Source organism: Phoenix dactylifera, chromosome 8 (genome assembly GCF_051530095.1).
Source record: "Phoenix dactylifera cultivar Ajwa chromosome 8, Ajwa_hap1_PhDact_Kaust_v1.1, whole genome shotgun sequence".
NCBI classification, from domain to species: domain Eukaryota; kingdom Viridiplantae; phylum Streptophyta; class Magnoliopsida; order Arecales; family Arecaceae; genus Phoenix; species Phoenix dactylifera.
The window spans coordinates 23,327,599-23,343,557 of NC_143197.1; the positions used below are offsets into that span (position 1 = coordinate 23,327,599).

A 15,959-nucleotide genomic window follows, 5' to 3' on the forward strand; every position below is an offset into this window, starting at 1 on the left:
TTTTCTTGGTCCTATATGTAGACGATATTTTACTTGCAAGCAGTGATTTAGGTTTGCTACATGAGACTAAACAGTTCCTCTCTCAAAACTTTAAAATGAAGGATATGGGTAAAGCTTCTTATGTCATTGGCATAGAGATTCACAGAAACAGAATTCTAAGGACCTTAGGTCCATCTCAGAGAGCCTACATTGAAAAGATTTTGGAGAGATTCGGGATGAAAGACTGTGCGTTCTCAATAGCACCCGTTATTAAGGGAGACAAATTCAATAAAGGCCAGTCTCCTCAAACTGAATTGGAAAAGGAAGAGATGAAAAAGGTCCCTTATGCATCTGCAGTGGGCAGCTTAATGTATGCTCAAGTTTGCACGAGACCAGACATTACCTTTGCAGTAGGGTTATTGGGTTGCTATCAAAGCAATCCAGGAATGGAACATTGGAAGGCTATAAAGAAAGTGATGCGGTACCTACAAGGAACCAAAGACTACAGATTGACTTATAGACACACTGACCATTTGGAGGTGGTTGGGTATTCAGACTCGAATTTTGCCGGTTGTGTGGACACCAGAAAATCTACTTCAAGATAAATTTTTCTTCTTGCTGGAGGGGCTGTGTCCTGGAAAAGTAGTAAGCAAACCATTGTTGCTACGTCTACCATGGAGGTAGAGTTCATTGCATGCTATGAGAGTACTACGCAGACATTATGGTTGAAAAACTTTATTGGTGGTCTCAAGGTTGTCGGTAGTATAGAGAGACCCTTGCGAATCCATTGTGATAATATAGCCGCTGTATTCTTCTCTAAAAATAACAAGAGTGGAAGCAGAAGCAAACATATCGACATCAAGTACCTCAGTGTAAGAGAGAATATAAAGAGACAAGAGGTATCTATTGAACACATTAGCACTCAATTGATGATTGCAGATCCCATGACTAAAGGGTTACCGATAAAGCAGTTTAAAGGTCATGTGGAAAATATGGGACTTGTTAATTGAGTTTATGTTTTTCTCTCTATTTGTTCATGAATATAAGTTTATTATGATATTCAATGAATTCATTTTTATTTGCGCATAAAGTATTGAATTCATAAAGAGGACCCGAATAACCTTAGTAGTTGTTCATAAAGAAATTGCTCTTAAAGTGCTTAATTAAGTAACTTGATGCATAGTGATGCATGGAAGGGAGTACTCACTTGACTAGAGTATAACCGCTATGATCCATGTGTTTGGTTACTTGATCGAGTGGGAGCATTCCACAACCAAATGAACAAAGTAAAATTGGCCAATTATAAGTACCCAATGCTTCTATAAGGTTATGTGGGCCAAGTGGGAGAATGTTAGATATTTTAAATAAAATGATATGTTTATTTATTTATTTATTTGTTCCATAGTGGCCCACATATTGGAAGATATGGGTAGCTATTTGACTTGTTCAAACTAAAGGTTGTGAGATAGTTATCAGCATACATATAGGAGTTAGTTTTCTTGATGGGATGAAACTAACTTGTACAACGTGCATACAAGGGGTCCTTGGTCTTGCCAGATAGTGCCTGCCATTCCCATCTATAGACACTAAAAGGAAGAAGGCATAGACCAGAAGAATTCCTTGTTCCCTACAATCTCCATTCTCAAAGTCTTCATCTCCCTAAACCTTCAGACAAACGACATCAAATCTGATCACATGACTGGAGGTAATTCTATTTCCGCTGTGTTTAATTCATCTGATATATCATGAAGTTTCTTTTTTAGTTTCTTATTGATATACCATATAGTTTTATCACATATCAAACAAAATAAATATGAATATGGATATAGTGGTATTATCCGATTCGGTTTCAGCTCTAACCACAAAGCATTAGTAGAAGAGAGTAGGTTTACAAAAGGGGCACAATTTGTGGAGAAAGTAAGAAGGAAGTTTTGGCTTGAGGAGTAATAGCTTCATTGAAAAATTATTTTATTAGATTTTATGTTTAGATCTTTTTCATCAATTTATATACCCGCTTAGCAATTTAGCTTTGTACGTTAAGATACATGCAGTGTGCAAATTGATTATTAAATAGCACCAATTGATTGTTATGAAGCCTCTCAGGCGTAGCATGCTTATTTTCGTTTAACTCTTGATTATCAAAGTATCTATTTTCCTTCTTTTTCAGTTATGAGGATTGTCAAATGAATAAATTGCTCATGAATAACTTATGCTTAGCTCAAAGTTAAGCTCATTGTTAGTCTCTTAATTAGTAAATAGGTTAATCATCAGCTAGAGGGTTGAAATGAAGAAATAAATGTTCCAGACAAGAACTACGTGATATAGATTTGACACAAAAAAACTGAGTATTAAAAATAGAACATATAACATTGTTTACTAATATTTCCTATATATCAAATTTTTTTTATATATTTTAGATATTGATAAATGTTATATGAACTTACCTTGTATATTTATTCAACCTAATGCAGCACATAATTTGAAAGCCAAGCTTGCTCAAAATTTAGGGATAAAAATATATTAAATAATATCCATCTAAATTTATTTTCTGTTTTCATGTACAAAGTTACTATCCAATATCGATGCTCATATTTTTGTCAGCTGAAAAAAAAAGTGGATGTAATCATGAACATACAAATATCCGATCCATATCTAAATATATAATTCCAATTTACACTCCTATTTAACCTCATATAATTTGCAAATTTGCATTCCTATATCTTCTATACAATGACATCTTTGATCGAGCGGTTCATAAAATTTAATCATCCTATATTCATATTCATCTTTTTAATATTTTTGTGTGCACACCTATTTCAAACAAATATACAAAAAGATATCTATAAAAACAAATATAATATAAATTTACCCTCCAATTAATATTTAAATTTACATTCATATTTTATCAAATAAATGTAAATTCAGATACAGATAATACTAATATCCCATCTGTAGCAAATCTACTTCCAGCCATGTCAGAATTAGATGATTTGAGCTTGAGCCAAGTTTTTCTAAGATCTGCTTAAAGTTACAAATGATCATGTTTTATTTAAAGCCGAGCCTGGCTGATCTTTAGGTCGGTGGGCTCGGCCGCACGCACTGCGTGGTCCCACCGTCAATCCCTCCGCCACGTCGCTCGTCGTCTCCCTCTTTTCCAACATCGACGGCTAATAATTAAAGCATAAAACCACTTCGGAAGATTCCATTTCCTTTTTTGACCACCTCAGTCCTTATCCTCGCCGCCGCTCGAAGCGCAGAAGGCCAGATCTCCTCTCCATCCGCCGTTCTCGATCCCCCTACGAGACAGCTCGTTTTCGATTTTTTTTTTTAAGCTTATTTTTCGTCGATCCCGGCGCGGGATCGGTTCAGGTTCCCTCGAAGATTGAGTTTTTCTTACCTATTTTTGGGGAAATTTTCGGTGGTTTTCTCGCACGGTAAAAGAAATATTGGGTTTTTCGAGCATTGTAATTATTATGTTTTTTTAGCTACGAGTGGATGTTGATGTCGAGATTGAGCAATAGATGATATGAAAAGGATAGATTGTGGCTGGAGGATCGTTCCAAGAAACGATGGATATGAGAAAGTTCGGATTTTTATTCGTTTGCGTCATCGCGTTGTCTGTTCTGATGATGAGAGGCTCAGGAGAGAGGCAACGGGCAGAAGGTCTCTTCTTGGGCTTTAGAGATACTGCGATCGTGGCTTCTCCAGAGCTAAATGAAGACTTGGTATGTGGAATTCTACTATCTTTTGCCTCTATTTCCCATTCCGATGAATTAATAATAATCTTTCTTATCTGATGCCAGAGTATGCAAATTATAATTAGTATGGTGCTACATCTAGGGGTCATATCTTAACAATCGATTTTTCACAAGAATTTATGAAAAAGAAATAAGGAATATTGCATCATATCAGCAGGTTTATTCTTATGCGCATGCGTTCATGCATGTAGAGCAGCTCTAAGGGAAATGCTGAAGGGTGTAGCAAGTCACTATGAGTAACCTAGACTTGCAAGGTTCGTATAGTATACCAACTTGATTGTAGTTGGTCACTTGGTTGGGAAAACTTGGGGCAGCATTGCTGAATATGGTGAATCCCCCAAAAGACTGAACCAGGACGCAAAAATTCTTAGCTTTGATGGCTTCCTCCCTGAATCATCCACACATCTGTGGCATGAACCAAATTTCGGAGATCGTAAAAGTGGGTTCAATACTGTTACTACTCAAATCTTAAAATGTCCTAGCTAGATCAATGCCATTTGCTCTGCTTGGATAGTTTGCTTTATTGGAATTAAACAAATATGTATAAAACATCACGTGGCCTTGAGTACAAGCGGATAAGCCAATTAACAATCGGTGGCTTGTTTAGATGCATCGGAAATCCCATATTGATTACATGAATTCACCAGAATTTCATTTATCTTTCCTTTTTTGATTTTATGCAAGCTATTATGTTTCAAAGCTTATGAGTTCTCTCTATATCATTCATTTCAAAGTTCAAACTTGGTTCGATTTTAGTTTGGGGCTATGAAGTTTTGGTCTTGATGGTGGATTCAGCCTGGGTCTCCGAGTATCATGCCAAAAAAACATATATCACATAATTTTAGACTATAACTTTATGTTTCTTATAATCTTCAGATCTTGAGCTTTGATGTTCTTAGGCTGAAGGCTTGAAACTATAAAAAAAAGTTAAAATCTTTTTTTAAAAAAATGGAATGTTAAAAATCATATTGCATTCAATTTTTTGATAACGATATATTTTTAGACATTTAACACTGTAAGCATTTATATAATCAAACATATATACAAAATGGCATGGACTACCCTGCTTCCATAGAATTAAGGCTTCAATCCTACCAGTGCAAAATCAATGATGAGCAGATTAACCTATGTTCCACTCAGTTGATCATAATATTCATCTAAAACACCTACACACTGAAAAATGACGAATGGAGATCACAGATGAATGTTAGTTAGCTCGTTATATTTCGGCAACTTTCAAAGACTTGCTTACTGCAAATTAAGTGTTTTTGAGACGCGGATATTCCATCATTCTTTTTTGTGGCCCTTTCTTTTATAAATTTAAATTCAAGGTCCAAATAGCCACACGTTGGGGACTTTGAAATGGATTACTAAAGAATGTCAAAATGCAGTCGTTAGTCACAGATCTTTTGTCAAATCTTTCTGTTGTGCAGTAATAGTGTAATCAATGCTAGTCAGCTACTTGAATCTTCACGCTCTTCTCCGTAGCCCTTATAATTGATCGTGCACAGCCTGTCAATGAAATTGAACTATGTTTAGAGCTAATTGTGGATTCTGTCTGCATTGCATGCTGCAAAGGAGTGATTTTATTTCCTTTGAACTGCCACAGATAACACAGTTCCTCTTAATTTTGTTGTGATGAAATTCTGAAACTGATTAATGATGAGATCTTGTGATTACAGATGGAGCGAATATGGTTATATTGTGGGCTAGATTTTATGGACACGAAAGAAGTTTTAAGAAGCTCAGGATCTTCTTATATGGAGGATTTAGTTTGTGATTCTACTGAGACTAATCCGAACTCTAGGTTTTTTCTGAAAAGCGGCAACTTAGAAACTGTGACTTTTCTCTCACTACAAATTAAGCACGAACTTCTTAGTTGTTTGAGTAGGCAAAACTTCCATTTTAATGTTCCTGGAGATGATGATAGACTGATAAATATGTATATGGAGTATTTGGAGTCATTACTTGGATGCAGTCTTCTTTTGAGAAGGCATTTAGCAGATCAACCTCTTCAAGCCACTTCCCCTGCCTCAGCTCCAACTCCGGGTCCATCTTCTGTGTCAGCTTCATCCCCTAGTCCAGGAGTTGAAGTGCCTAGTTTTGGTCCAGCACCATCTTCTGATCTTGCTGCTGCTAGTGCTCCAGCGCCTGACAATCAATCTTCAGGCGACACAATACTTCCACCAAATTCCTATAATCTAACCCCAGGTGCCGCTCCAGTTTCACCATCAAAGAAGCCAAACAACAGCAAAAGATCTGTTATCATTGCTGTGGTTCTTACTGCTGCTGGGACATCTCTTATGGCTGCATGTATATTCTGTTGCTATCATAAATGTTGTAGAGACAGTAATGACTCAACATATGGGCAAAGAGATGAGAGTCCCCTTATGACGTTAAGCTTAAGTGACTTCTCTGGTATGGAAATGTTTCACAGATGATTCATGTAAACATATTTTGAAATTGTAGTTGCTAATTTGTAAGTTTTCCTTTTCAGGCTTGTCACCCAAGTCTTTTGGGCAAGATACAATTCACAAGGAAAAGATTGGAGGTTTGTCTGTCAAAACTGACCCTGGCCAAAATGATCATGTTTTATCATTCGATGTTAGCTCAGATGGAACTCGATCATCTGATATACCTTCAGGAAATTCCATTTCTTCAACTGAGATGTCTAATATCTCTAGCAATGCTTTTGAGCCAAAACCACCTCCTCCTCCACCTGTTATGCTTCCTTCTATTAAGAAAATTGCTCCATCACCTCCTGCTCCACCCCCTCTTGCTCCACCACCTCCTCCACCTGTTATGCCTCCTATTAAGAAGGTTGGTCCATCACCTTCTGCTCCACCCCCTCCTTTACCCAACTCAAAGCCTGGTCCTCAGCATCCACCACCACCACCACCAAAAGGTGCTCTTCCTCCTCATCTGCCACAAGGAGGCTTGGTTTTAAGAGTTACTCAGCCATCACCTCTTGGGCCAAATCATTCAGGGGATGCAGCATCTGCCCAGCGTTTTGGTGCAGAAGATGATGCCAATGCTCCCAAAGAAAAAACCAAGCTGAAGCCATTCTTTTGGGATAAAGTGCGTGCAAACCCTGATCAATCCATGGTCTGGCATCAGATTAGATCGGGTTCATTCCAGTAAGCCTCTATATTCAAAATTACTTGATGTTGTCAGTTTTTATATTGTCATATTGCATACCATGGTTCATTTCTAATCATCAATTTACAGGTTCAATGAAGAGACGATAGAAATGTTATTTGGTTACAACTCTGCTAATAGAAACAAGTGTGAGGGTAAGAAGGAATCATCATCTAATGATCCCTCAACTCAAAATGTTCAGCTTATCAATCCCAAGAAGTCACAGAATTTGGCAATTTCTTTAAAAGCATTGAATGTGAAAACGGAAGAAGTTTGTGATGCACTTATGGAAGGTAAATTTTCATCGTCTTTTGGGGATTGTAGAGGCTATTCAGTACCATATGTTCTTGTGCATCAATAAATTAAGAAAGAAACTTTGCATATTTCATATATGCAGAACAAGACTAAGGCCTCTTGTAAGCTAGGAACAACTTGTTTTGCTTTTTATGCTTGTTGCTTGCCCAGTTTTCTGATTAGCATGTGGTTGACCACTTGTTAGAATTTTTCCCCTTGCATTTGTTCTTGCAAAAGTACTTTATTATATGTTGTTCTAGTGCAGTAAGATATTTTCTTATCTTTTCCAACTAAGGAAGGAGCTTCCCATGGAGATATGTCAGCCATTTGACTATATTAATGATCAAATATATTATTTTAATGCATCAATTCTTCTGCTTATCTTCCTCCAACCAGGTAACAATCTCCCCACGGATCTACTTAAGACATTGTTGAGAATGTCACCCACCACTGATGAAGAGCTGAAGCTTAGGCTTTACAGTGGCAACCTGTCCCTGCTTGGACCTGCAGAACGGTTCCTAAAAGTTGTGGTGGGTATACCATTTGCATTTAAACGGATAGATGCATTGCTATTCATGGCTTCTCTACAAGAGGATGCATTGGTCATAAAGGAATCATTTGCAACTATAGAGGCAAGTCTTGAGATCTATAATTTCTTTTTATATCTTTCTAATGATTATTGATGCTTGCATAACCATAAGCAACAAAAATATTTACATAGTTCTTGTCGGCGGCCAACTGCCCTTCAATGTTTATTGGCATGTTTTCTTTTCCCCAGCAGTTGCCTTGTCCATGCATTAGGCACTAATCCATAGGAGGTTTATGTTTGGTTGAGAAAAGTTTGAAAACTTTGAATATACCATTCTTCAATTTGTTAAGCCATCTCCATGTAGATGGGATAAGGCTTTCCAGTTAAGGCTAAGTTAGCTTTTATTTTCTTCTCTAAAAGTGCAATCACTTTCTTTGTAAGATTAAAAGAAATATTTAGCATTGCCAAGGGAAAGATCAAAATGTACAGATAAGCAGCAAGGCCTTGCCCTTCCTTTTAACTAGGATATGTATTAAATTATCAAGGCCAAATAATTTGTAATAGAAAGTAACATTGAATTTCTTTTCACTGAATCCATCCAACTCTTATTTTGTCAACCCTTTCACGTAACATAAACAAGCTAAAAGCACTAAGTTGACAACAAAAATAATTACAAAAAATAGTATTCTTCTCAACTTCCTGATTATAGGCATTCAAATTAAAGTATGGTAGTTAGTAAGGGCAAAGAATTCCTTCTCAAATGTAGATGATGCAAGCATCAACAGAATATTTCATGTTAGATGGAAAATATCTGAAATATCTGCTCTTTTATTATTCAACCCTCCAAGTAAGGCATTTGCAAAGGAATGCAAACCTCCAGGTATTATTCATTACAAAGGAATGCAACCCTCCAAGTAGAGCATTTACATTATGATGGAATTCACCTAACCTTTGTTAGTGATGATTTCCTCCTAGGTCGTTCATCCCTTTCTCTTTAATTTTTATAAATGACTTTTGAGTGTAAAAGCGAAGGCCTATCACTTGTGAGGATACTCTTTAACATGGGACTTTTTGTGGCAAGCATGTCGATGAAACAATGTCTGGTATTCTGAAGTAGACTTGCCGTTATGAATGAACAACTACAGCTGTTTCTAATCATTATCCTTGATATTGGCATATTGTACATCTTAATTTGATTTAGATACAAATATAAATGCATAAAGTTTATTAATGTTCACTTATAAGATAAATCAAACATAATACATGCATTTCACAATTTAGCAATTCGTATCTGTTTCAGCCCTTTCTTTTCCAAGCCCATATCCAACTCATATCCTTACACATTTATAACTTTTATCATTATTGTGTGGTATTCATTCATATTTATATTTGCTTATAGATATGCATATTGATTTTAGGATTTAACAAATATATGCTTCTGTATTCATATTTGTCGAGAAAAAGTGGATATTGTAATGATCTTGCATGCTTCTTTTGGACCCAAAGGGACTTGGAAAGAGTGCAGAGGATTGGCCAAAAGCTTGAAATGGAATCCAGGCAATTATAATTGCAAAGTGAAAAAAGGACTCAATATTTTATGTATTTGTAAGTTGATCATACAAAGAATACATTGTATAGGTAATGATGACAAACATAAGCAATACCACCACCAAAAATAATGTTAGATAATGTTTGTAAACTGCAACTCATGTCGTGAATAGGTTGGGGAATAATTTGTGAAATTTGCAACTTGCTGTATGTTTCATGGAAAGTGCAGTTATTCAAAAGTAGTTCAAAGAATCATCTAATCAATGAATAATACAAAAGTTGTTCAGTCGGTTTGAGATTTATATTTCATGGAAATTACTGAGGTACCTTTTAGCTTATGATCCACATCATTACAAGTTGATGTCTTGATTTGCACCAAGATTGGTTTGATAATTGATTTTCTCTTCACTTTATTGGTCTTAGTGTGTCAAATGCTCCACTTATGTTTGAATGCTTCCTGTGGTTGAAGTGGTGCATAAGGATCCATCTAATCACATGTGGTGCTCATGTTAGAGGTTGGTATGGTATGAAGAAAAACGTTGTACCATATTTTGTAGTGCTAAGCATCGACAGCAAAAGTTGGGACCCTGCAAAATTGATTAGAGCATTTTCTATGATATGCTGGGATAATCCTTTATGACCATATATTGACAGCATGTTCTGGTAACCAAAGCAGACATTTTGGTGATTTGGTCCATCTAGATGGATTATTTAGCATCATTGATCATGTGAAAGATGCAACGGCATTACCTATTGCATGCATTGATCCTTTTAGAGGAACCTGACCCACAAGGTAATGCAACTAGTTTTGTGTATATGAAAGCAATAAAGGAGAAGAAACATAAAAAGAGATTTCAAAGGTCTGCAAGAATAAAATAAAAAAATAATTCCACTTAAAGAAATAATCAATTTAAGGTATTTTCAACTACAATTGGCTGTAGAATCTACATGGACCCATATCATTGTGTATAATTGCGATATGCTACTATACAAGCTAATTAATGAATCTTAGGTTTATACTGATGCAAGCTTATATAATGGAGAACACATTATATGAAGTTGGAATCCACATTAAAAAGTGTAGATTGCATGATATCATTACGAAAAGAACTTGAGATGAGTAATGAAGGAACCAACAGAGATATCTAAATTCCAAGGACAATAGCTCAAATTCAACCGTATAACATGACATTCAGTGAGGATATCATGCTGTCAATTGTGAAATCTGTGATATAAATTGGCTTTAATTTTAGTCCACGAATCCACTTGGACCTTTACTTCAGAATAATGTTATTAACCGTGATAGCTCATGCATACTATTTTAGGAATTCTGGAGTGCCAACATGTTTGGATCCTTTAAAATGACTGGAAGGTACTGTTTGGTACTTAAAATTGAGGGTCATTCTTACATTAGCTGAAGTGTTGATACCTTGTACAGAAAGAGTCATGTTATAATGCGCTTCAGTGCATTTCTAACTTGTTAATATACAATTGTTTTGAACTCCAATAAAAATGGACTAAATTGTTTGGGCAATCAAGTGCATAATCTTTTCTTCAATGTGTGAAGCACCATGAAAAACAGGTTACTTTATATAAAATGCCATTGATTAGTCAACTAAGTATAGTATTCAATATGCACACATTTTATATTTAATAGTGCACACAAATTAGTATGGACCCTCTATCAGATCCAACTAATCATAGAATTATGCTACAAAAGCACCCTAAAAACTTACTATTTGACAAGATCTCCTATTCTAATTTAATGTTAACACCCGTGCTTCTGGTTTTAAACAAACTTGTAGGAAGAGAAAGCTGCCAAGTGGAGAATTCCATTTTGCAGTCTTGTTTGATAAAGTTCTATCCAGGAAGACAAAAATAGGCTTTGGATGCTTGGTTACTACTAGATCTTTTTTTTCCCTATTGAGCCACAAAGAATGTAACAATAACAATATGCTAACAATTTGCTGCAATGTTTATGCTCAGCTCAACTCAACTAAGCCTTAATCCTAAACTAGTTGGGATTGGCTACATGAATCTTTTTGTTCCATTCCACTCTGTTTAGGAGTCACACTTTCTGAAAGATGTAAAGATATCAAGTTCTACCTTACTACTTCATCCCATGTAATTTTTGGTCTACCTCTATCCGGTTTTCTTTCTACATGTATCAAATCAGTCTATATTGGTGCATCTCTTGGCCTACGTTATACATGTCTAAGCCATCTAAATCGTCCTTCTCTCAATTTGCCCTCAATTTGTGCCACCTCTACCATTTTATGAATGTTTTTATTTTTTATTTTATTTTATTTGTATCGCCACATATCCATCTCAACATTTTATTATGGCCACACTCATCTTCTGCGTATATTATTTTCTAACTGTCTGACATTCTATATTATAAAGCATAGATAATCATATGGTTGTCTTTAATATTTTTCCTTCAACTTAGTAGGACTATTATGATTACATAATTTCCTAGTTGCACTTCTCTAATTTATTCAACTTACTTTAATCATATGGATAACATTCTCTTCAATCTCTCCTTATAAATAATTGATCCTAAATACTGAAAATGATCGCTCTTAGAAACTTCATGATCCTCAATTTTAACCTTCTTCTCTATTTCTAATTTTGCTAAATGTATATTCCATGTATTCCATCTTGGTCCACTTTAACCTAAAACTCTTAGTTTCTAATGCACTTCTACATATTTCTAACGTACAATTAGCTCTGACGTCGTTTCATCTATTAGAACGATATTATCCACAGATAACATGTATTAAGGAATGTCACCTTAAATATGCCTAGTAAGTTCATCCATAACTAGCACAAAAAGATAAGAATTTATTCTCAATGTAAGTTTATTATGATTGGAATTTGTTAGTACTACCACCAGTAGTACACACTAGTAATACACTAGTAACTGCTCTATGGTACAGGTCCTTATTCACATTAGTATTATTTATAACGGAAATTCCTTTTTCTGATACCCACCACAAGACTTTTCTAGGGACTCTATCATATAGTTTTTCTGAATCAATAAAAAACTATATAAAGTTCTTGTCTCTTTTCTTTATATTTCTGTATTGACATTCGAAGGAGAGAAATGTCTTTTACAATCGACCTTTTGGGCGTAAAATCAATTTGGTTCTCTAAAACACACCTTAATATGTGCTCAGTTACCTTTTTCCAAAGTTTCATAGTATGGCTTTTGAGTTTAATACCATGATAGTTAGAATAATTTTGGGTATCTTTTTACTCTTATAATTCAGTATTGTAGTGCTCTTCTTCCATTCACCTGGTATCTTCTTAGTTTTTAAAATCTTATTAGACAAATTAGTCAACAAATTACTCCCACATCACCTTAACACTTCCAAACCTTGATAAGAATTCTATCAGGTTCAACCGTATTTCCTATTTTCATCTTTTCGTAGCATCCTTTATATCAGATGCTCTAATTCTATATGTATACTTAATAAATCTATCCTCAATGGAACTAGTAAGGTATTCCACATCATCTACATGATTTCCATTGAGTAGCTTATCAAAATAATTTCATCATCTTTCTTTGATCCTATTCTCCTTAACCAAAACCTTTTGACCTTCATATTTCATACAATCCCATCATATGAATATCAATGTTTTTATCATTGAATCTAACAATTTATTTGTTATACCAAATATTGTCGTCACGGTTCCAAAGGGGGAAGATTCATATATCTTTATGTTTTTCTTATGCACCAAATTGCAAGTTGCAAAGCACCATTCCTTGCTGCCACCTCCAAAATGTTTACAGTGTTAAGATATTCTAAATTGCATAGCTACACCAAAAGGCAAATCTATGATGTATAAACAACTATATTGTATTTGACGATCATATTTGGATATGATTAATTACTTCCTGAGGGTCAAAAATAAAGGGCAATTATCTAGTTATGGTCCTGGCAATTAGGGTCCTAGGAGGGGCGCATTAGGGACAAACTTAATCTTTGGGCCTTTTTTTTTGCACAAAGTGGTTGTCCTAGTAGTCAAATCCATGCTACTGCGCTGTCAGCCTAAGCATTTTACCATTGCATGACAAGCAATGGCCCTACTTATTTAAATAATGGACCCAAATTTCTATAATTGGTTACTCTTTTGTAATTCCGTTCAATTTCGACTTAAGCTGCATGTTTAGGATGTCATTTTGTAAACAACTAATCACATTATATTCCCTGTAAGTTTATCTTTTTATAACATAAATGTTCTTTTTGTTTATGGTTTATTGGGCTTTGCTCAAAGCTTGATGCATCCTTTTTGGATCCTGGTATGAAATGTAAAGGGTGGATGTAACTCGGTTGAACCTAGAATTGGTGTAATTGCTTACATCATCTTCATTAAACTTTCCAATAGTCTGGTTTTAGTACTATTTTACTTTCTCACATCATAGACTATGTAATATATATGGTGTATTTTCTTATTGATTCTGCAATGATACTAGGTTGTTGTTACGCATTTTCAAGTGTTATTGGTAGACAGGAGGAGCAAAATCATAAATATAAGTCTTTATATTTTTCTAATGTATTTTGACATCTTTTATACCAGGTGGCTTGCAAAGAGCTCAGAAGTAGTCGTCTGTTTTTGAAGCTATTAGAGGCTGTACTTAAAACAGGCAACCGCATGAATGATGGCACCTTCCGTGGAGGTGCTCTGGCATTTAGGCTTGATACACTTTTGAAGTTGTCAGATGTCAAAGGTACTGATGGGAAGACCACACTCTTGCACTTTGTTGTTCAAGAGATTATCCGGTCTGAAGGTATGCGTGCTGCATGTTCGGCAAGAGAGAGTGGGAGCACCGCTAGCCTGATGACTTCTGGCCTCAATTCTAATGAAGGTTCTCCAAGAGAAAGTGGAGATTATTACTGTAACCTTGGCCTTAAGGTTATTTCAGGTCTGAGCAATGAACTTGAGAATGTAAAGAAGGCAGCAGGATTGGATGCTGATGCCTTAACAAATATGGTGGTAGACTTTGCTCATAGATTGGTGAAGACGAAGGAGTTCCTGAACAAGGATATGGGAATCTTGGATGTGGACAGTGGCTTCTACCAGTCGCTAACGTGTTTTGTAGAGCATGCTGAGGCTGATATTACTTTCTTGCTGGAAGAAGAAAAGAGAATAAAATCATTGGTGAAGAGCACCACCAACTATTTTCATGGGAATGCAGGGAAGGATGAGGGTTTGCGGTTGTTTGTTATTGTGCGGGATTTTCTTGGGATGCTGGATAAGGCTTGCAAAGAAGTGAGAGAATCAGCACCTAAAGCATCCAGAACACCAAATATTAGGGATAACTCGCCAATGGCACGTGTCCCAGATCCCCGACAATTGCTGTTTCCGGCAATTAGGGATCGGCGGGTCGAGTATTCTAGTTCTGATGATGAGGAGTCTTAAAGTTTTTTTGAGAGAGCGATGTAGTAGATCATGCTTGGAGCTCAGCTTTGGTTCTTCAGAACTCTCTGTTGAAGCAGCTTTATAATTATCATTTATTCTTTAGATGTGCATATACAACTAAAAAAAGTTTCATTTTTTCATTCAAATATGTAAATACTGCCAAGGAGATGCTTCATGTTCATGTACATGATTATAAAGTTCTTTTAGCTTGCTTATTTTGAAGGTCATGTGCTGATGTTACACTAGTGAATACCAACCTAGTTACAATTAATCAAGTTTCTAAATTTATCATCAGAAGCACTTAATGACTTGCCTAACTTTGTAAAATTTTTAAATTAAGGTTGGATAATTTATCATCAATTGGGCTACTAATTAGTACTAGGAAATTATTTTATTTTGCATGAAGTAGTGATCCTGCATTCTATTTCAAATGGAGAGAAGCAAAATTATGTTCATGCAGACTGATGCTGTCTAATCACCTCCTCCGACAGATACAACTTCAACCTGCCCCCACCAAAGCCAGCATCTTTTTTATTGAGCAGTAATGATAATACCCTTCAGTCTGAGAAAATAGGGTAATTGCCTTTTTGAATTTAAGAACAAACTTTCACCTGTGTTTGCTTAATCTTCTGTTTGGTGAGCATGACAAGCACCTGAATAGTCTCTGGTCATCGATATTTTTTTTGTTTTTTTCTTTTAAATTTTTACCTGCTGATTGATTTTTTAAGCGATTTTTTGGGTTTCTGACTCGTGAACCTTACCGTTGCTCCGTGGCTCATCCTTCTAGGTCTCACAAAAGTTTTAACTCCAAAGTATTTTTTTTGTCAATTTAAAAACAGTATTACTGGCATTACAGAAAATTTTTTTAATACCAGAGAAACAATGAAATTGTGAAGATTATAAAATCCACCACTCTGCATAGTTGCAAAAGCAAGAGGTATACTGCAGAGTCTTTCAGGAGCATGAGTTCAACATGGTTTCTTTTTACCAATGTGGTGTTTGTCCTTTTGGATCTTTATCCCATTTCTAGTAACCACTGACTTGAAATAGTTAAATATTAATTTCTAAACAGAAGAATCGAAAGGCCATATTGGTATCTTGGTTCATGGTCTTTGTTCAAGTATACTCCTAAGAATCTTGGCTTGTAATTATCATGGATTTTGCTGGCTTACGTTTCTTTTCTGGTGCCATGTTTTACAAAAATCCAGCCTATGTTAAATGATTCCTTTGTAGCTGAACTTGATTCTATTGTCAGTTCCTCTCTGGAAAGCATTTTAGTGAAATAT

The 15,959-nt window shown here is 35.6% G+C and overlaps 1 protein-coding gene across 1 annotated transcript; it reads left to right on the plus strand.

Moving 5' to 3' along the window:
* The first annotated feature begins 3,189 nt into the window (after positions 1 to 3,189).
* Positions 3,190 to 14,888, plus strand: LOC103707997 (formin-like protein 10). Its single transcript, XM_008792742.6, has 6 exons — positions 3,190 to 3,704; positions 5,420 to 6,155; positions 6,235 to 6,874; positions 6,966 to 7,168; positions 7,566 to 7,801; positions 13,831 to 14,888. Exons 1-6 carry the CDS (start codon positions 3,549 to 3,551, stop codon positions 14,671 to 14,673), a joined length of 2,814 nt encoding a protein of 937 aa, XP_008790964.2. The 5' UTR covers positions 3,190 to 3,548; the 3' UTR covers positions 14,674 to 14,888.
* Positions 14,889 to 15,959: the final 1,071 nt, after the last annotated feature.

Coding starts and splice junctions, on each gene's coding strand:
- LOC103707997 (XM_008792742.6), top strand. CDS start 3,549: ATGGATATGAGAAAGTTCGGATTTTTATTCGTTTGCGTCATCGCGTTG. Junction 6,156..6,234: donor AAGCTTAAGTGACTTCTCTG/GTATGGAAATGT, acceptor TTTCCTTTTCAG/GCTTGTCACCCAAGTCTTTT. Junction 7,802..13,830: donor AATCATTTGCAACTATAGAG/GCAAGTCTTGAG, acceptor CTTTTATACCAG/GTGGCTTGCAAAGAGCTCAG.